General features: G+C 39.1%; 1 protein-coding gene across 1 annotated transcript in view; it reads right to left on the bottom strand.

Annotated features, from left to right (window-relative positions):
- Nucleotides 1-8,195: 8,195 nt before the first annotated feature.
- auts2a (activator of transcription and developmental regulator AUTS2 a) overlaps nt 8,196-22,783 on the bottom strand; it is a 30,450-nt gene continuing 15,862 nt past the window's right edge. Inside the window, exons 5-6 of the mRNA XM_048612369.1 lie at nt 19,702-19,924; nt 8,196-10,826 (exon numbers count right to left, since the gene is read on the bottom strand). Coding sequence (XP_048468326.1) covers nt 9,596-10,826; nt 19,702-19,924 — 1,454 coding nt within the window. The 3' untranslated portion in view covers nt 8,196-9,595. The remainder of the gene's footprint in view (nt 10,827-19,701; nt 19,925-22,783) is intronic.

Raw genomic sequence — 22,783 nt, forward strand, 5'->3', positions numbered from 1 at the left:
CAGCTACTGAGAACCAATCAATCACATAGTTGCTGGCATACAGAAGGCAAACTGTAAACTTGTTTGCAAACCAATTAGCTGTTTGTTGCCAACCAAAGCTTTATCTATATACAATCCCTCAGCTCCAGTTTATCTGCAACCACACTTTTTAATCTGCTCTTACAAGCAGCTGTGTAAACAATACTTGCAATGAGTGTCCAGTTACTTGTTTTCAAATTATGCAGCAATCATACACCAATCCTTGGTTTTAAAACAGTCCTTTTCTCATTACAGTCCACAATAAAAATACTGAAAAAGACAGTTGTTACAATATCTAATCAGAACGTTTTTCTACGTGGTTCTTTAAAATGGCTGCACTTGCATTCTTCCAGTTTCTCGCATCAGTTTGTTTTCTGTTTACCTCTAACTGCACCCAAGTTTGACCATTCGCTCAGAGAACAGACAACACACAATCATACATTGAACACTAGACATCTCCCTTCTTGTAACACCAAACCATTATATTTTAAATTAAACAATGTTAAACAATAAATGTATGTATAATGAGTCATTTTTTTGGAGTAGAGTCTGTTTCCTCTAAATACAGAAATATTCTTTGAGTTCTGAAGGTTGCTGATGACAGCTCGGAGATTTATAAACTTGAAGTTGTGGTTGTGTGTGATCAGCTCAGTGAGGTGGATGATCAACACTATTAGCAGTCATTAGAAAAGGAAGTAGATCCTCTAAATTGCTGTCCTTGAAATATCCTGTTCAGTCTAAATTGTCTCACATTCCACTTTGTGTTGTCTTCCAATTCTTTGGCATTGGTGGCAATAAATGCTTAATCTGCTTTAATACTGACAGAGATGATATGAACACATGGGCATGATTTGACTCTTCGACTTGAACCCAGTCTTTAACCTCAAATTGTGACTATGTACACTTGTTGAAGTAAGCTTTTGCTTCACCTTGTTGCTTTGCAATTTATTGTGCTTCAGCTCTGACGTTCTCATTTGGCGAGTAGTGATGGCTTAAGAATGGTCAGTGGCCTGTGAAGGTTATCCTATATTTGATTGCCTTTTCAGTTATAGGTTGTGGGATGGATTCATTTGTACAAAGTAGGATACGACTGAAATATTTTCCATCCAACATACCTACTTTCAGACTTCCATTGACTATTCTGCTGAATTGTTTGATACAACCCACAATTGAACGATGGTATCATTATGTCAGACAGTGGTGAATTCTGTGGCTGCTAGGTGCTCTCTGCACTGTCAAAAAGCAAGTTCTGATCTATTGTCTGCAGCATTAATCTCTTACAAATCCCATTTTGTTAGCAATGTATTTAAAATGTCAATGATTGAGATAGTGGTTATTGTAACAATGAATTGTACACTGTTGTAAGTGAATTGCAACAGGCTTTATCAATCTTTGTAAATTGTAATGTTTAATTAGAGAGGGCACCTCATCTAGAATCCTACACCCACAAGCTCCAGTCCACATGATCTGATTTCACAGTGACCAGCTCTTTTTGCCTATCATTAGTGTTATAATTCCCTTTGCTGTACTGTTACGGAATTTGTTGTAATGATTTCAGGCCATTAGCTATTTAAATTATAAATAGCAAAACATATTTATGGCTAGGAACAATTTGCCCTTCGCAAAAAATATCCGTTTAGAGTTGTTGCTGTTATTTTCTTGGCCATGGTGTCTATTGTCGAGGTGCAACACACTGTTTAACAGTTAGCTATCTATTTCTGGGCCATCTGACTGCTTCATGGGATTCATTATTTCAATTTGACACCCAGATGGTCTTCTTGCAAGACACAATCCATATTGATGTAGCACTTTTGGATTATCACTCAATTTTTGCATGCGATACATTTGTCATCAAACAGTACAAATTAATTGTACACCCTGTAGTATGGGTACTGCCCTTCCTCTGTTTCAAAGTCCTGATCTTTGTCATTACAGAATTCTGTGAATAGGCACTCCAACACACCTTTTGTAAGTAACAAATGGTACAAGATATTGGCTTTATTCTGTGAATGGTATCTAAAAGTAGCTTCACAGGTCAAATGTCATATCCAATACTGCAATGTCCCATTCTGAACTTCAAACTAATTTTGTATTTTAAAACTAGACACACAAAGCTGTAAAATATGGCTGCCCAGGGGTCAGTTGACTAGTGTGGATTGAAACTACTTGCCTATCTCAAGAGGGCAATGCCACAGATCTTTAAAATGACACAAACAGGTACAGAAAACAATTGACAAAGCTAAGGGGAATGCTAACCTCCATATTAAGAAGGCTGGAGTATAAGGATGTAGAAGTCATGCTGCAGTTATTCAAAACCCTGGCTAGATCCCACTTGGAGTGCTATGAGCAGATCAGGGCACCACACTTTAGGAAGGATACACTGGGCTTGGAGGGAGTACAACATGGATTACCAGAATTATACCAGGACTTCAGTTGTTGAGTTATAAAGAGAGATTATACAAATTAGACCTGTTTTTTTTGTCAAGAATTTAAAGGTTATGGAGTGATCTGATTGAAGTCTTCAAGATATTAACAGGAAAAGACAGGATAGATATTTATAAACTATTTCCACTGGTTGCGGATTCTAGAAATGAGGGATTATTGTTTGAGAATTGGAGCCAGACCTTTCAGGAAAGATGTTATGAAGTACTTCTACACACAAAGGGTGGTAGAAGTTTGGAACTCTCTCCCACACATGGCAGTGGATGCTAGATCAGTTGTTAATTTTAAATCTGAGATAGATAAATTTTTATTAGGCTAAGCTATTAGGGGATAGGGGGCAGAGACAGGTATATGGAGTTAGGCCACAGATCAGCCATGATCTTACTGAATTGTGGAACAGGTTCAAAAAGCTGAATGGCCTGCTGCTGTACCTACATTCCCTTACTTGAATCAGAAAGGATGTTATGCCTGTTTCAAATGCTGAAGGTATTAAACCACACAATGTGTAAACAACAGAACCACCTATATTGTTTGAAAAGAAGACTTTGAAGCTGTGAAGATCATATGATGAGACAACCATGTTTCTGATCTCTTTTAATTTGCAGAGTTCTATCAAACTAATTACAGGTTATCAAGCAACCAAGAAATTAACAGAAATATCTTGAAAGCCGGAGATTCCAATAGCAAGACTCCCCACAATCTGTTCCAACTTCAAGTTACCCAATTTCCTACAAATTTAACAAGAAACATCACAGTCTGATGAGAACCATTTTCTTTAAAAGGATATTGCTTCACAATTAAAGCATTCCACTTCATTCAAGGAATCAGGCCTGCTACATGGAAGATGGAAATTGTAAATGAGAAACCAAGTTAACCATTATTTTTAACAGCATACTACCTTTCTATGTAAGCAGTGTGTGTATGTGATGTGTATGCGCATGTGGGAACCAATGCGTGAGGCACTGTGTTTAAAATTCAGAATCAGTGTGTACGAATAAATAACTTTCTTTACAGCCAGTTGGAAGTATAGAACTTGAGAATTCCTGAAAAGAATACTCATTTTGTTGAAGCCTTTTGTCATACAGTAGATTTTCTGCTATTCTTACAAATTATCCTGATGAGTGCAAGATGAAAAGCTTCAACAAAGTGCCTTTATTCTGCAAAGGCTCCTTTTATCTTAAAGCCCACAAACACATACTTACTACTGTAAAAAATAATTAGAACACACATATGCTGAGATAAGAAAACTCACACCTCTTCCGTACATAGCATAGCGATCACAAACTGTAAATGGGAACACATTAATTCAGTCCATCACACATGGCTCAAACAAACCAGGAAATCATGTAGGAAGTGGATACTTGGCTGGAAAAATGGCTTTGACTGTCTTAATTTGCTTAATTATACAGTCTGCTTCAAGTTGTTTCAACTCCTGTGACACTTCAGCAGAGATTGTAAATGGCATGTCTTAAATTTTGTGAAACTGGCAGAAGTGACATGTCAACATGAGAAGCATGACAGTCCCATTTTAATCACCCAAGTCCTATAAATAAGGAAGATTGTACATTATCGGTACATCATTGATCATGTTAATGTGCATTCCAGTGGGGTCTTCAAGTTTGAAGCCAAGCTTAGTGATAAACTTTACTCCACAAGGCTTTTTAATTTGGTTACAACTTGTGTGGTGATATTTTTGTTGCACACTTTAACTGTAATCATTTCTAAAACTGGAATAATTTGCTGTAGGCTTGAAGGCTGTAAATCACAGGAGTAACAAAAATTGGTCGAATTTCTTACAGAATAGATATTTGTGTGCCAGCACTGATGAAAAGCTGAAATGCCTGTATTCTTCATTGAGCATTCCTTAAAGTGACCTGGTCCTTTACCATTCATAATGGTATACACTTGTCAATTCTTGCTGTCAGGAGGAGACTCCAAGTGTCAAATCCTGAAATAAAATGATCCCACAACATGTATTGATCTCCTGGTGAAGAAAGAACAGATGCTGCAAGCAGTAAATTTAAATTAATTCTCCATCTTGTTGGTAAATGTTGCATTTTGTGCCTCAGAGGTAGGTAGAGATGACATAGTACGGTTCTATGCCTACACAGCTTTATTTACAGGGTTTTAAAGTGTTCCCAGATTCTTGTTTCCAGTTTTCCTTCCTCTATTACCACACCCAAGGTGGACCAACAGCATAAAGAACAATCAACAGACACACAAAATCAAACAGGCAATGACTGAAGACAACAAGTGACCGCTTCTTGTTTCCAAGTACGGATCACTGTTTTCCAGAAAGGTCAACTAAAATATTTGTCTCCCATGGTATTTTAGAAACTGTATTGGGGAACATGATGTTTTGCCATCCCAATGAGCATATAAACTGATTCCTGTTGAGGATTTTGTGACCTTTCCTGTAGCAATGTTTAAGTTTAAAAACTAAAAGACTCTCATCGCGCCTAAAGTCGAAAGTCAGACTAAATAAAGTTGGGGGGGGGGGGGGGAGAACAAACAAAGAGAAATCTGGAGCACCAACGCTGATAGCTGGGTGCACTCAGGCTATCCCCTTTTCATCTGATTGCTGGTTGCCTTTGAGAAGGTGGTGGTGAGCTGCCTACTCGAATTGAAGCTGTCCATTCGTTTTCAGGTGCACCCACAATGTTTGGAGAAGGCAGGAACTGCAGATGCTGGAGTCAGAGATAACAAGTGTGGAGCTGGAGGAACACAGCAGGTCAGGCAGCATCAGAGGAGCAGATAAGTCGACGTTTCGGGTTCACACCCTTCATCAGCTCTGGTCATCAAGACTTTGATGCTGCCTGACCTGCTGTGTTCCTCCAAACTGTATTGGCACCCACAGTGTTGTCAGGGGAGGGATTTTCAGGATTTTGACCTAATGATGCTGAAGGAACGGTGATATATTTCCATGTCAGGATGGTGAGTGTCTTGAAGAGGATCTCCCACCATATTCCACATAATATCCATGCTTCAGCACAAGCTCCAATACAATTTATTTCAACTTAATTTAATATTTTAAGTCTAGAATTTATTGTACTGTACACAATGCTTTGGGGATGAGTTAAGGATCTGCCCCCATCAATGAGAAAACTCACTGGATCAAGCACCAACGAAGTATTTCAGTGCTGTTTAATGACCTTTTTGTCTATTCAGATGCTTTATCACTGAAGTTCTGCTCCCTCCTCCATTGAATCTGCCCTCAAAAATCAAAGGCCAGCATCCTCAGGCAGCTGGACAGCATTGCTGAAGACCTCGTTTGAACCTTGAACACTGGAACCAGCAAGCAGTTAACTCTTTGTGGGAGAGAGGACCAATGGGACAAGGGTGCTCAGATGCAAGGGGAGGGCAATGACATTCAGCAGGAGGTTTCCTGCTTCCAGACTTGGCAGGTACTTTGTCTGGTAACAGTCTGAGGCCCTTAGGTCTCTATTAATTGACCACTAAGGGTATTAATTGGTAACAGGTCTAGAAGGCCATTGCTAGATCTTCTTATTCAGAGCTTAATAGCTGAGGTGGAGGAATGGGGACCAATGTTCCTCTCTAGGGTCAACTCTTTCAAGTATTAAATATATTCAGTCATTGCATTGCTTGGCATTGGCTCTATTAAAGGAGGATGTTTATAAAATGGGGTTATGTCATGGCACTTGAAAAACCTCAATGCAATCGGACAGCATCAATAACTTTGTGAAAGGGAAACTTATGCCTGGCCATTTTCTTACAATTCTTTGAGTGAGTAATAAGCATTGTGGACAAAAATAAGTCTGTGGATGTGATGTACTTGGATTTTCAGAAGGCATTGGATGGTAGATGTAAGAAATGCTGGATGTGTCCAAGCAAGTGGTGGAGGCTGGTACAATTACAACATTTAAAAGGCTTCTGGATGGCTATATGAATAGGAAGGGTTTAGAGGGATAAGAGCCAAATGCTGGCAACTAGAACCAGATTAATTTAAGATATCTGTTTGGCAATGACAAGTTGGACCGAAGGTCTGATTCCACGCTATACATCTCTCTGACTCTATTTTCCCTTCCCGCCATCTTCCTTGCCATCTGCAGGGAGGGAAAAATCATGCCTTAATTTTCTTCCCAGCATCTTGTTTTCTCAAAAAATATTTATTGAGTAGTTTGGGCTTATGGCTACCTTCTGGTATTGCCATCCTTTACAGCAAGCCACCTCCTCCTCAATCACTTACTTTCCTGACCTATTTACAGAGAACATTCTGTTAGTTACACTAAACATTGTGTGAAATGTTTGTCACAAATATACAATCACAGATTTTCCAGGATACACTTGCTCTGCAAACTCCTGACTCCCTTGTTAAATAGAACTTGTTTTGGTGTATAGAATTGCCAAATAGTTTCTTTCCTAGTCATCAAATATTTGTTCATTCCTTGGTTTGCTATTCTCTTTGCTGCAACAAAAATCTGAGAATGACTTCACTAAGGGAATGGTTAAATTATAGAAAATGGTTTAAAATATTCCCAGTAACACATCATACATACATATTCTTCAACTAATCCCCCTGTTGATGAACCCATTTAACTCCCCTCCCTTTACAGCCACAATGGTGTATTTTGTTCATGATTCTTTCCAAGCATCCCGGTCTATTTTAGCTTTGAGTCTAGCCAGGCTGCAGTAAGATCTTTGTAATTGTATCATGTCATACCATGCAGCTGGATTTATGCATATGGTTCCTCAATTTTTTTTTGAACACCCTTTCATCTGATCAAGTGAATAGTGACAGCTAATTTATAGGAGAATGAGTAATTACTGATGAAAGGGTTATCAAGTTGAAATAGTTTTTGACAGTATGAGGAGACAGATTAGAATATATACCTTAAAGCTTTGTCACAGGAGTAGTTCAGGCAGAGACTTTATCTAAGGAAATAGAAGATAGATGTTTGTAGGAAATGAGGATTCTGAGTTGAAGGGGAGGAAGCAGGGCAGTGGCATTAGTTTCCAATTGCACTAGCAAAAAGCCAGCACACACAGGGGTGGACTCTTGTGGCATAGTGTTAATGTCCCTATCTCTATACAAGAAGGTCTGGGTTCAAGTTCCACCTGCTCCAGAACTGTGTCATAATATATCCAAACAGATTAGATTAAAAATATCAACACACAACGGGACTGCATAGTCTCCTTCTGCTCTTATGAGTTTCTATTCTCTCAGCATCCCTCAGTGTAAGGCTTAACTCCTTGCCACATATTGATTTATCTTGCTTAAACCCCTCAAAGCCTCTACCGCTACTATCCCTAATTAAACCCCATCCATACTATCTATATAGATTTACCCATCTTCCTAGTAAATTAATAGATGCAGAGCAAGACCCTAAAGATGGAGGTCCAGTTATGGTGTTTGAGAGTGGGTTAAAGCATCTTAGCCATGCAAATGTTTTATTACAACAACTATTAGGCTGTTCCATTTGATATGTGGGGCTGGAGAGGCAGCAGAGTTTCTGCTCTTGGTCATTATCCAACGGCTTCTGCTATGACATATATACATTTTAGATGCTGAGTGAAAACATTACTGGGCTTGACTGTGTAGTCTTCCGTGGTACAATAACCTGTTCATCATTGGGCACCTAACTATTAAAACTTATCACTTTTGCAAAATACTATTGAGACACCCAATCTACAAAAGACATCTAAACAGATGTTGACACCTTTCAGAGAATTGGTAGAGCGGGTAGAAATTATGAGGAAAAAAAAATTAAAAAGAATGTTCTCCAAATAGCTTTAACTGGTCAAATGTCTTGTTGTTCGCACAGACAGCTTATTCTCAGTCCAGGTATTAAAATTGATGATAAAATAAGCCACCTTCCATTTCATCGTTTGTTCGTGTTCTTTTTAAGTCACTCAGTCTCTGAAATGCCAATAAAGAGAGCAAAGAATATTACACAAGCTTACGGCACAGTTAGACTGAGAACACTTCAGTTTGATTTTTTAATAACATGGCACAATTTACATAACACAAGTTTTGTTTATGAAGCACATGCCAAAGATTCAGAGTCGCTTCACTTTACAATAGGATCTGTAAAGGACTTCATTACGTACATGGTAAACAGCATATCTGCAAATGAAAATCTATAGGCAATATTGAGTTCTAGCACTACTGATCCAGTGTACATTATTTTTTGTTCCTCAAAAACACTGCACAACATCAGGAGTTCACAAATTTGAAGCGCACAACTAAACCTTCAGGTGACTACTAAAATAGATCTCTGCTCATAAGAAACAACTGTCATAGATAGAATTTTTTCAAAACAGAATAAACAACTTCAGATAGCACTTTAATACACTATTAGACCAACAGAACTAATTTTACTTCATCAACATAGTTTACAATCCTCAGACACAATGTAATGTGCTAGACTTGCAGTTAAGTGAATGGTGTGTTGAAAAGGCTCCGTTGAGGAATGCAGACTTTTGGATGAAAAGCCAGGGCATTCACCTGCTTGCATAGTTGGGAATATCTGTACAGCCACAAAAAAAAAGTTATCTAACACAGCACAAGCAGACTGTGTTAACAGATAATTAATCTCCCAATAGCACGCTTTGTCCAACACTTCTGAATCAGCTGTTATACAGCTGCCCTTAAATTTATTTACATTTGTACATGGTAAAGCTTTTTTGTCTCTTCCTTTTTGCATATATGTATCAAGTCCCATCCAACCAAGGAACTACCTTTATACACAATTGTCTATACAGCCTGATACCTTCACTCCAAGTCTTAACCATAATACTTCAAAGACAATTCAGCTCTCCTCAGGTTGCCTCATTTACCACATACCCAAATTCTTGATAAATATAGCAATTACTCTTTTTAGCTTGCTCTTTCTTCACAACACATTTTTTTTAATATATATACTACAAATAAAATTAACAGGAAAGAAGGAACAAATTGACATTAAACATTTTGCAAAATTTAAACTTAAAATGTACAAAAACTGTATTTCCTGCAAAGTATTTTTTACATTTTTATGGTGACAAAGGCCACACCCACTGAATACGGTCCACTGAAGTCCAATGCTTCATTTGGTGGGTTCTCACGCTACAAAAGTTGCCTTTACTGACAGGGTGTCTTTAATAAGTTAGGTCGGTTGATATTTTCACGTTTGCATTATCGTGCTTCAATGTCTTTGTGTGTGTGAGAAGGTGGCCTGTCCCGTGTCTCTGTGTTAGTCAAGGGAGTAGTCCTTCTTGGAGAACCAGCACGTGCTCCGCCTGTCGGTATGAGGGGGGGAGGGGCACTCAGCGCTGCTGTGGGAGGAGTCTTATTAAGGATGCCATTTTGATGTGCTGCTGAGGGGCTCACTCTGGGATAGTGCATGCTGGGAAGACCAGGTGTCAAGAGGCTTGGATGAGGCATGTGACCATCCAGGGTTGCTGCGTGAATGGGATGCAGGCGGGCATGCTCATAGTCATCTCTAAGCATGTTCAATCTTTCGCGTTCTTCCAAGTGGCTCATTCTCTCGTGTTCACGCCTAGGGTCCATTGCTAATGGATGATCGCGACTGTAGTCATGGGGCTCCCTGTCCCTGTACGAACGTTCTGTCTCATAAAACCTCGGTGCTGACAGTCGTTGCAAGGGATCACTTCTTAACAAGAAATCTCTGGCTAGTGGATCTCTCCGATGAATGTCCAACCCCCTATAGGGATCTCTCAAAGGATCTCTCATTGGATCCCAGTGGAAAGGGGGATAGGGAAAGCGCTCACTTCCTGGTATTGGACTGATCCCCATAAAAGGAGCTACCATTCGTGTCCTGTCCAATGTATTAATGCTATTCATGGGATGCACCCCACTCATGGCCATAGCCATAGGCATGGAGGTCATCGAGGGGCTAGGATGGATATTGGGCAATGAGGTGGGTTGAGAATGCTCAGAGGACCTTTGTGTCTGAATCACGTCAGAAATAATATCATTGTCTTCTTTCCGTTCCTCCTTCACTTTAACCTCGTTGGCCTTTTTCTGGTGGTCATATGAAGACTCACTTTTCCTATCTACCTCTCGGTTGGCAATGCTGCTGGATCTCGTGTTGTCTGTGCTCGGTAGCCTGATGTAGGGTGAATTAACTCGATTCATATGCTTGCTGGAATCTTCCACAATCCTGCTTTCTAATCCCAGGCTTTCCTTCTCAAGAGCGTGATTTTCCTTAACTTTGTGCTCATCAACAGATGAGTCCTTCCAAATATCTGTGAGATCCCGTTCCCGTGGCTTTTCTTTATCTCGCAGTTCGCTATTTACATGATTTCTGTTGTGCTCATTGGAACTGCGATTGTGTCCCAAAGAATTTACTTGATTTACAGAAGGTGATGATGCATGAGTAGAGTGTCGCTTCTCAATACTATCCCTGTGGATACATACAAAAATATAGAAACAAGATTTAGTTTCAAAATCTTATTTCTTCCACCTCAAGTCCTTGCCTTAAAATCTCATTTGCAACAGCCTAAAGAAGATTTAAGACCATTTTTCAAAACTAAGCCCTAAATTAATCCAAAATTCAATTAATAATTTTAATATCCCACCTCAGCAATCATGTCAACGTTATCAAGGTAAACTACAAAGGTGGGGGAGTGGAGGTTGTGGTCCTTGTGAAGGACTGCACAGGGCTATCTGAATCATGTGAGAACCAGTGAAGTCTCTTTTGCATTCCAGTTTCATAGGAAATGTAGCTCTATTATAAAATAGCTATTTTGAAAAGAGTATCCAATAGTGAGGGCAATCCATTTATGAAAAGTTAAGGACCAGGTTTGTGTAATAATGTACTTTGTATGCACGTTAAAATTCATAGAACTTGCACATTCCATGGAAGTAGATTTTGAGGCACGCAAAATTGAAAAGACAGAAGATGCTTTTCAATAATATTTGTTTGGCTATAACAACATTCTTTATCTTTCATGGTATTTTAATGTTGCAAATTATTTGTGACTGAGCTGAATGAATGGGGAAGGACATTCTTTCCTGTATCTCAATATCTTAAACACTCAAAGGGGATAGGGAATCTAGAATCTTAAAATCTAGTTAAATAGGGAATATCTGTGTAATGTCTAAGATTTGAATCTATCAATCCCACATATTGTCTGTCAGTGATTTTTGTTGGCACATGGTGCGAGTTAGGATACAAACCCTATTTGGGATCATCTTGATATGTTTGTCACGATTTTTTTGTTAGGATGAATAAGTCATTAATTCTCACCTTCTGTTAAAAAAAAAGTATCTTTTTATTGGCTTCCAATCTTTGAACCTGATAGATTTAACCAAACAGCTGATTGGAATCAAAAAGGTTTCCCACTTTTCCTTGCAATGACTCAATTAATTTCAGCCTAATATAGGGCAATAGTTCTCAGTATAGTGCAATGGAGTATCCCATAAAAGTTCAAGTGTATAATGTCGTAGAATGAAGTGAATACATTCATGTGATCTGAGACTCTGGCATAGTTCAAGCGAAAGTAAAAACAAGCATGTTTTTAAAGCAATGTTCTCTAGAAACTGCACAGTGTTTTATAGCCAGCAATTTTTGAGAATTATTGAAACCACTCCAGCCCAACAAACCAATAATATACTCAGTGCTTGATTTGGTTAAAACAGAGCATAAACACTGGAGATAAATTTTGATCTCCTGCTTAAATTTCTCTTGTGTTGACTAATTTGTTTGTAGCGACTATATTAAAGGGTCAGAACTGTTGTTGGTAATGTTTAAAGTAAAGGATAGGTACCTAAGAAAGAATTAAATGCATCTGCAGTTTGGTGCACACTATGTGCAATTTTTAATTCTACTAGGGAGTGCTACATTGCCTAAATGATGAAAACTGCTTGCTTTTGAAGCCCCACCACTATGAACTTTAAGTGGTGTCAGATTTCCAATTTTGTGAAAAATAACCCCAATTTGGCAAAACTTTGACTTGGTACCAACTACTTTTCCACTCTGGATAACACAAAACTTCAGGATTGCATTTGTTTCCTGTAGAGGTCCCCACAGAGGTCAGATAACATGTTACTCGTGATTTAGAATGTCCGATCATGATAAAAATCATCACAAAAAATCAAGTAGCCACAAAATCCCAGTGAACGTTTAGACAATTTTGTTCTTTTCTGACACAGTGAAGTATTTTAAGACTGTATTTTTCAAGTATACTTTGCGTAAAAAGGCCAGAAGTTTCATGGGAATTTTATAAGCTTTAGATGAACCTTATATGAGAATTAGCCTATCAAAACTTTTAAAAATCACATGTTGAGAGCTCATTAGGTCCAAGGTATCTCCCTGATGTTACATTTTCATAAAACAATTTCCTACTGTTTTAAAATAATGCCACTGCTGTTGGGTAGTTTGGTCCTCCGATTCACAGCTCTAAAATGTTGTTGGACATGGATATGTACCCACTTGCCCATTAAGTGAGGAGGCTCAGCAGGAAATAGAGAGAAAAGGAAAGTTGAAATGCAGAGCTACTCTGAGGCTCTTATACAACTCCAGTAGCAGCGTGATGGAAACTACAGCACTGCAAGCCGCCTATCCTGCAAGCCAGTGATAATATTTGGTGCAGGGAAGGAGACTCTAGACAATAAAAAGGAAGAAAGTTAAAATATCTTGCTCACTAAGTTAGGAAAAACAGCCTTGTGTTATTCAAAGCTACATCAGCCACCATTTTGAAATAGTGGTAAAATAATACAGTATTCATTTAAAGTAAGGAGTAACAAGCAAACACAACAAAATACTGAACATATTTAAGTACCACAAGGTGCAACAGGCAAACGATAGACCATGACAAGCAGGAATTTGCTGAAGCATGCTTTAGCTCGCCAGTTCACAATACTATGAAAGGCAGCTCATAGATTACACCTCACCAACTGCATATTGTTTTAATCAGTGACCATATTGAAAATGATGAGAAAGTCACAGCTTTAATATCCCCAAGTTGTTGACTTTGATCAAACTTGGAATTTTCTTTAATTAAGTTAGTTAACCCTTTCCAGCCAAAGATAAACCATTCCTCCTAAAAATCTCTCATCCCTCTCTCATTATCTTTCTCATGTTGCTTTATTTTACCGCCATCACAATGGTCAATTATCATTTGGTATTTTCTCTATCGGAGTCATTTTAACCTAACCCACCAATCAGGGAGCTGATGTGATCGGTTTCTCGAACCTTTTTAACTTTCTACTGGAGTCAATGAAAACTAAAATCAAGCAGTGTGTAGAACAGGTGATTGTTTTAATTGTAGTGGTGGGTTGGGTTAAAATTACCTTCCTTACTCTGGTGAGTTCCAAGTCCAATGCCCTACCAGCTCCTCCACTCCTCTACATCCTGACTTTAAGGAAATATGATCTTCTCTCTGCTCGTCCTTGCCCTGACCTTCAAACACTTATAACCTTTTAAAAAGTTAGTCCAATGTCTAGCTATTCTTCTTCATTCAGTTTACTTGATAATGAAAACCACCAAGGAAATAGGCCCAAATGGAGTGGACTAAGTTATTCACAGTACAAAGCATGGGACATTTAGAACATTAAGTGGCTTAAGACCATCTTTGTGGTTACTAAAATCATCTCATAATGTTTGTGCATTAGAGCTATGTCCTGTTTATTATGTAGTTGCCCACTGAAACACAGCAGCAAGAATTGCAATCCAATATTTTACAGATACTGGGCTACACATGATCATACTGGACATAAATAAGAGATGTTTAAATGTTAGTGTAATAGAATTTCACAGCATAGAAAGATGCATTTCAGCTCATCAAATCCACGCTGGTTGTCAAGCACCTTTCTACTCTAGTTCCATTTTTTAGTACTTGGTCCAAAGTCAGGTTCAGTACTATGCTATGGTGTTTCCAGTGATCATTTAAACACCTCCTTAAATGTTTGATGCTACCCTTAACTTCTTGACCAGTCTCCAATGCAAGATCTTGTCAGATACCTTACTGAAGTCCATGTAGACTACATCCATTGTACTACCTTCATCCACATAAGTTGTTTTCCAGCGGTGACGAGTTATCAAACATGATGTCCCTTGACAAAGCCATGCTGAGTAACCTGGATTAATCCTTGCATCTCAAAGTGAAGATTAGTTCTAACCCTCAGAATTCTTTCCAATAGTTTCCCCGTCAATGATGTTAGACCTGATGGCCCTGGTTTATCCACAAGACCATAAAATTATTTGGTCCCTTGAGCCTGTCCGCCATTCGATAGGATCATGGATGATGCAACATTCCTCATATCCACTTTCCTGCCCCCTCCCCATAATGCTTGAATCCCCTACTGATCAAGAATCTAGGTCAGCCTTAAATCTACACTAGTACTCTACCCCCGACAGCTCTCCCTGCCAAAGGGTTCCAAAGACCTACCACCCTCTGAGAGGAGAAATTTCTTTTTATGGGAAATTTAAACTAGCACCACTTTATTCTGAGACTATGCCATCTGGTCCTCGACTCTCCATGAGGGGAAATATTCTTTCGGCATTCACCCTGTCAAGCTCTGTAATATTCTTATATATTTCAATGAGATCACCTCTCATTCTTCTAAACTCTTCTCTACTCCAATGAGTACAGTCCCAAACCGTTTAGCCTTTGCTTATAAGTCAATCATCCAAGTGAACCTTCTCTGAACTGCCTGCAATGAAATCATTTTTTTCTTAAATAAGCAGACCAAAACTGCTCATAGTACTCCAGATATGGTCCCACCAGCAGTTTGTACAGTTAAAGTAAGACTTCCTTACTCTTATACACCAAACTCCTTGAAATAAAGGCCATTAGCCTTCCTGATTGTCTGCTGTACCTGTGTGCTAGCCTTCTGTGTTTCATGCACAAGCCCCCTAGTCCCTTGTGTTGCAGCTTCCTGCAGTTTTTCTCCCTTTAAATAAATAATATCTTTTCCCTTAAATGATAGTCTGTTCTTTTGTCATTCCTTCCAAAAGAACAACTTTGTATCTTCCCACATTATATTCCACACTCAGCGGACTTACTTACCAATATCTCTTTAAGCTGCTTGTATCCCTCTCACGACCTGCCTTTCTGCCTATTTTTGTAATGTCTGCAAATCTGGCTACAGTACGTTCATTTGCCTCTTCCATGTCATTAATACACATTGTAAACAATTGCAGTCCCAGCACTGATCCCTGTCGAAACCCATTGGTTATGGATTGCCAACCTGAAAATGAACCCCTTATCCCCACTTCCTGTTGCCTGACCACGAGCCAATTCTCTATCCATGCCAATACACTAACTACAACACTTTGGGCTCCTCTCTTATGATTTAACCTTTTTTGAGGTACCTTGTTGAACGCCTTCTGGAAGTCTCTGTCACCTTCTTTATTGATGATGCCATATTAGCTGTCCTGCAGTCATCTAGCACCTCTCCTCTATCCAGAGAGGATTTGAAAATTAACATAAGGAAAATTGCAATCTCTTACCTTGCCTCCCACAGAGGTCCAGCATACATTTCATCTGGATCTGGATATTCATTCAATTTCAAGCCTGCTAAAACCACTATAACTCCTCCCTCTCAACTGTAATTTGCTATGGTATATCACAGTTCTCCTTTCAGATTTCTACACCTACATGGGTCTTCACTATTGTGAACACAGACCGTAAAATTCTCATTTAAAACCTCACCTATGTCTTCTACCTTCAACAGTTTGCCAATTTGTTCCCTCATGGGACCTATCCTTTCCTGAGGTATCCTCTGGGTCCTATTATACTTCTAAAATGCGTTCTGGATTTTATTTTACCCATCAGTGTTAATCAGCCCCTCATCATTTTCTTCATTTCTTTTGTAAGTAACCCCCTGTAATTAAGCCTCTAAGTCTTCTGGTATTCTGAGGCTCAGGTATCTATCATAGGCTTCCCTTATTTACTTTATTAAAATCCATTTCATTCCTCAATATCCGTACTGTAGAATTTTTGGTTCCACTCTTCACCTTAAACTTCTTTGGAATGGAAAGCCAATCAAATTTTAGATCCCAGAAAGATGAGATCAAATGGCTAAAATGCTTTTCTTAAAGAGACTGATTGCATGCAATACAGAGCTAAATAGATGGGGATCCATGGTTCCTGTGTCTCTCACCACCCTGGGCCATAAGGTCAGAGGGGTGTGGAGACTCTTCTCAAGGGAAGGACAGCCACCCTTAATAACTAACTGGAGACACCTCTCTGGTACAGCTAATCAGAGCCTGGCAATATTGAAAGTACCAGTGGTGCCAGCAGTGGCAGTAGCTACTCCCAGTACAGAAATCAGGCGATTTGGGTGGCGGGGGGGGGGGGTGCTGCTGCTGCGATGCATCCGACTTCAGTAAGCGTTTGGGGGCCTAGGTGTGAGAGGTCCTGGGGGACACTTTGAGAAACCGTCCCTCGAGTCCCAGTGAAAGAGGCGAACTCTGGTCCGTCATCTGCCCAGTTGGCTACTTTGCATGGCCATTGGTTGTCAGTTAAGTAGCAGTGATGGGCAGATGGGCTCCTCAGTGCCACCCTGCCGCTGGTATAATTATTGTGGGCAGGAGCCAGGATGTATTTAACAAAGTCCCCTGCTGGCAAGAGAAGTTGAATCCTGTCCACGGGCTCAAATGATTAACATATGGCTTGACGATGGAAAAAAATATTCACATCTACCACGAGTAAGAAGAGAACAAGAAAATAATAATGTTTTATTCTTAGCTGTAGCTGTAGTCAACTACAGAATGCCGCTGCTTTCAATGACTGTGCCCCTCTGAGGACCAAGGAGCACTAAGTACAGCGAATGATTAGTTGGATGCAATCTATATCTGATTAAGCAGAGATTAACCTATGGTTGCTTTCTCCCTATGGCGATAACATTTTGCCCATATGATTATGAAGGCACTGTAGAGACTAACACCAAGTATTTAGATCATTTTATTTAACAAAGCTGTTGATCAGAGTTCTACCTCCCTGAGCTTCATCAGTTTTGCATGAGTGTGCTCTGAAAAGTGGTCTCACTGATCTGCATGGATCTTCTAGCCACAATAGTAAAATATTGAGGGATCGCATGACAGCTGCCCTGATATACTGAGATATTTAACTCGAGAAATGGTTGAGGCTGGAATGGGAGAAAATTCCAAAGTGCTTTAAAGAATTCAAAGTTAACAACATTGGCCAGTCCAGATTTATACAACTGTACTCACTCCACATTAAGAATGGTTCACTTCAATTAATTCAATGTCTTTCTACAAAGACCAACAAATGGGAGGACACTTATCTTGATAAATTGTACCTCTCCAACAGGGATTCTTACACAAGACTTAAAATACTTCTGGATAAAATCTTTACCTATAAATTGTTCCTCCCATTGCATCGGCATTACATAATTGGCTTGCTAAAAATTATAAGTTAAGAAATTGACATACAACATTAAGGAATACAAATATTGGAATTCATATTCGTCAATCGTAAACAGAATAATATTGAGACATTTTTCCAAACCATTCCAAAAGTAAATTCAAACTTTTTTTATCTGCCAATACCATTAGCAGTCTTGTCAGAGGTGTACTCTAATTGCATATTGAACTTGAAGGTGTGCCTTTCAGGATTCACGTCATGTCAAAATGAATTCCGGTGTGCAACAGTACAGCATCAGCACAACCTTATGGGCATTGCAATGGTAGTCTCTCAGTGATCATGAACACCTAAAGATCAATAATGGGTTCTATTTAGTTTTGTCAATATTTGTTTCAAAAGGATATAAAGAATTAGCACCAGTTTAAAACAGCTACATTTTAAACACCAGGCAAGCATATTGTTTCTGATTCACATTGCTGGAGTTTGGAGTACTCTTGGCTAACTAAAATTTCTCTAGTTAATAGGAAGGTAAAAGTACCATGTTAATTCCCTTTTCACTGGCAGCCGCTAATCATCTCTTTGAAGAACCCATTAGTGAATGAGCAATAATGTATCACTCTATACAGAAAATGGCTTATTTGTAATGTTACAGTTATAGCTATATTTGTAGTTAGTTCTGTACAAAATAAAATAAAAATGGAATGATATGATATTTTTAGCTTGTAGACTTCCTTAATTTCCTACAAACAGGTTCAAGGAATATCAATTTCTAAATTTAATGTGAATATTGATACTGTATTTAGTTGCCTGGTTTGGGTAGTTGATTATTGATAAATTTAATATTAAAATGATTTTGGAAGTCTTGGGTTTCAGAAGAGGCTCCACCATTAAAAATGAAAAGAAACATTCTAATTAGCTAAAGTTTTGAATCAGAAAATTACTCAAGCAATTATAATTATTTGTAAAGAAGTACTTTAATAAAGATCCTTAAAAAAGATGTTGAAAAATTGCCATGTTTTTAAAATTAACATTGATAAATTCCTACTTAAATCTCATACTGCTTTCATTGAAACAGCAGCTTATTGTTTCAAAGCAAAGACTATTTTGTGTTCAGTAAGGAATGGAATAGTGTTGTCTGTCTTGTGTTAACATTATCAGGTTTTCCTCAAGAAGAAATGAGGTAGCACTACAGCATTCCCTTTATGCTGACCATGCAAGGTATCCTGGCAATAAACCCAACCACACACCCCAGATTTAATTCCCTCAATTAATTTTTGTTTCTGGTTACTTATTTATGATGGCTCTTTAAAGCGAAATCAAGCATCTTTTAATTCAGTGGTGTCAAGTCAATGGGCAACGTTTGAGAACACATGACTTCAATGGCTTGTGCCACACCATGTCTGGGTGCAGCATATCTTCTCCTCCCTCCTCCACCAGTGAGACTCAGATCACAGCTGTGCTATTTATAAAGGGACCACTGAATTAAGAAGGGACAAGGAGAAAGATGTTTCAGGGATAGTCAACCCAGACTATTTTTACATGTGTCCTGGAGGCTCTTCACTAAGTTGTGCTTCTTGGAACAGACTATCCTGTCTTCACTATCTAATGGAGACTGGACACATGGAAGAAATGTGAAAGGAGGCCAGAACAATATTAAAAATGGGAACAGGACAAAACTGAGTGAATTGTAGATTGTGAATTTCACATTTCTCTGAGTTTAAAGATTGATGTAGCTATCAGAAGAATGTTAAATTTGCACGTATTAAATATGTGAATCCTTAACTGAAGTACAGGTGCCCAATACAGCACGTGAATCAGCCAATTGGATTTGAAGGAAGTTTGCTGTGACGTTATATGACAATGAATGACCCACACCTTCGAGTTCATTGTTTCTTTTTAAATATAGAATAGGACTGGATGAATTTTTTGCTTAACCCCTCGTACCTTTCTTTTTCATCTTTACTAACAGAAGAGTCTCGTTTTTCTACATCTCTATCTCTGTCATGAGCTGCTACAGAGGAACTGCGCTCTGGCTCCCCTGGCTTCAGCCAAGGGGGTGGGGTTGGAAACGAAGGTGGCGTTCTGTGGAGTCGATTCCAAGGTTCGTGAGGGTTGCTAAAGCTCTGCATACTGGGGCCATCTTTGTGGCTGAACATTGTGTTGGATGCTGAAATGGTTGAGAAAACAAAAATACAAAAAAAAACAATGTTTAAAAAGTCTGGCAGTTGGCTTGTCAGTACTTACCAAGCAACGCACTCTGAGTTTAAAATGTATACATACTATTGGCAGCTGGAAACAAGAAGGGAAAAATTACAGCAATATACAAGCAGGCGGCAAACATTGCCATTCAAGCCCTCAAATCATCAGCAATAAAACAAACTACAAGAAAGCTAAACTCGTTTGAAAGGATCACATCAAATTCGGTAATGGAGAGGAAATGATTAATTCAAACAAAGTTCAAAGTTCAGTTGCCCGTCTACCCTTATCTACTCTCTACATGCAGGAGTCATGATGGATATTAGTTTCATGCAACATTCCACTGCAGACTCTTTTCAGCTTCAGTCACTAGAAGCTGATAAACAGGATGAACACAGGCTGCTTTTCTCTTTCCTCATTTGGACCCTTGAGATTACAGCAGAATTTTGCCAGCCTCCAATTATACGAGATGGAGGATGTGGTGGGCGTTGGGGGAAACGGGGAAGCTTGGGTTGGTGGTGGGAAGGCCTGATACTGGCAAAATAGCAAAGTGCTGCATTGGAATTGTGCCCCATGGCAATCCTGCCCTGGTAGCAGGCAGGAACTGGATCAAGTGCCCACTCCAATGGGGCATGTAGCCAATTTGCATAATTACAGGATCCGATAAGGAAAACTTTAATGGGATGACTGCACTTTGTCAACAGTTAAGACCATCCCCACTGCAGGGAGAGGCGATGAGATTCATGGAGATGGCTGTCCTACAGATCACAGGATCTGTACCCACTCTAGAAAGGGTTGGCAGAAGAAAAGGAAGTTACTATGGGTCATCACACCCACTGGAGGGCTTTAAACCAGCGTTCAGTGTGGCTTTGGCCTTGACCATCCACAATTTTACTATGAACTTACCTCTATGATGGTATCTCCATTTTGAGGTTCCCTCTGTGTAACTTTAGCTACAACCACCTCTTGTAATGGAGCTGCTGAGGCCTGAGAGATTCTGGCCCTCTGATTAGGCCAGCAGCCCACTCATCTTTCTTAATTGGACTACAGGCTTGCAATTGGCCTATTTGGGCATTGCCTATAATAAAACTGTTTAGCCCATCCCATCTGAAGAAAGTTGCTCAGGACCCAAATGTCATCCTAATGTCCCAAAGCACATGATAGAATTCAGTTGTAGCAAGCCCCAAATTTTCCAACATTTGACACTGAGCTCCTGAAATCATCTACTCTGTATCATTTCAATAGTGCAATGGGCATCTAAAGCATCTGCATAAGCTAAGACAAATGTTTACATTAGAAAATGTCAAATAAAGCTGAAGAATGCGTTATACTTGGGTTTTACCTCTTAAACAAACAGCAAAACAAACAAAGGAACAATATGCCAATTCATTAAACTCCAACCAAAACTCCTGAAGTTGTTGAGACACAATGTATAACACAGTCCAGGATAATACAGGCTTTTCACGCACACATATAGATTCTTTACAGTAAAGAAATCTGAATAGACTGAGTGATGTCTGTTTTATGGTTTCACCTCAACAATTAGACCAAGTTTTGCATGGGCTTCACTTATGTTTGCAATCTACTCCTCTTAAATGTACAATGCACAAGATATGCTTGTGACAGAATGAGTTATCAAAGTGCAGCAACAGAGGCCTGTCAACACACTTTTTTGAAGGATCACTCAAGTTTGCCGAAAGCTCAATGTAAGGGAAAGCTCAGGACGCAAAGCCATTATGGTACATCACGGAACTCAGAACTAAAGAAGCTTGTGTTCACTTAATAGACCAGATGATCTGTTTCTGTGCTATAACATCTGAGAATTAAAAATTACATGGGGAAATAAACACGATTGCCATCCAGACAAAAGTGCCAAAATTGCAGGACGCAGAGAAACAGTAAAGGAGGAATGCTGTTGAATGACCATGGAACATTGTGTGGTCACCCTTCCAGGAGCAGGAGAAATGTTGCTCCAGGACAAAGGTTACACAATTATTCAATGAGTTGACAGCAATTCCTCTTTTGAAAGGATCAGATCTAATTTACTGGAGAATAAGCTATGAAATTTTGGCTAATCCTTTAGATATAAAAGATCAGCCGCAGACCAACAGCACCATCCTGTGCACACAATACTGCTGCAATACTTCAGTAATAGCAATGAATGTCAATGGAGAACAGCAACCATATCAAAGTACTTTCTGTCCAAACAAACTGAATTATGAGCTAGTCATACTGACCTTGACTCTAATCCCATTCACTCTTATTAACATGAACATTTTCTTGCCATTTAAAATATTTACATTTTCCTTCGTTGCTTTTCCTTCTTCATTTTAATTCACTTTCTCTCTTTATCCTATGTTTTTTCAGAATCTTTTATTTTAACATTTGGCTCCTTTTTCTTATCCACTTCAACTCTTTGGGGTTTTTTTTTTTAGTATCTGCCATCCCTGCCTCCAGGACTGTTTTTTATTATTGCTTCTGCGCATTTTCCTCCATCTAACCATTCCTATTTACCCATCTTGCTGTTTTCCTAATGTTTCTAAATTACTTTCCCAGTCACTGAACTGTTTCTACTATCATTACATTAATGTTACAACTGCACTGAATCAAACCTCTGCCACTGGCAAACGGATTGTTTGTTGTGGACTTTAACCTCAGTTCCTGTTTAATTTTCTTTTCTTCCTCTTTAATGCATCATTTTCTTCCAGAAATCATTGGTGCAGAGGACAAGCTGGAGATCAGGGCATATTCCCAGTACTGCAGGTCTAATTCCCATTGCCAAGATAAGCAGACAGCAGTCCTATCCTATCATATAAGCAGACAGCAGTCC

Source organism: Rhincodon typus, chromosome 26 (genome assembly GCF_021869965.1).
Source record: "Rhincodon typus isolate 14 chromosome 26, sRhiTyp1.1, whole genome shotgun sequence".
Classification (NCBI taxonomy): Eukaryota; Metazoa; Chordata; class Chondrichthyes; order Orectolobiformes; family Rhincodontidae; genus Rhincodon; species Rhincodon typus.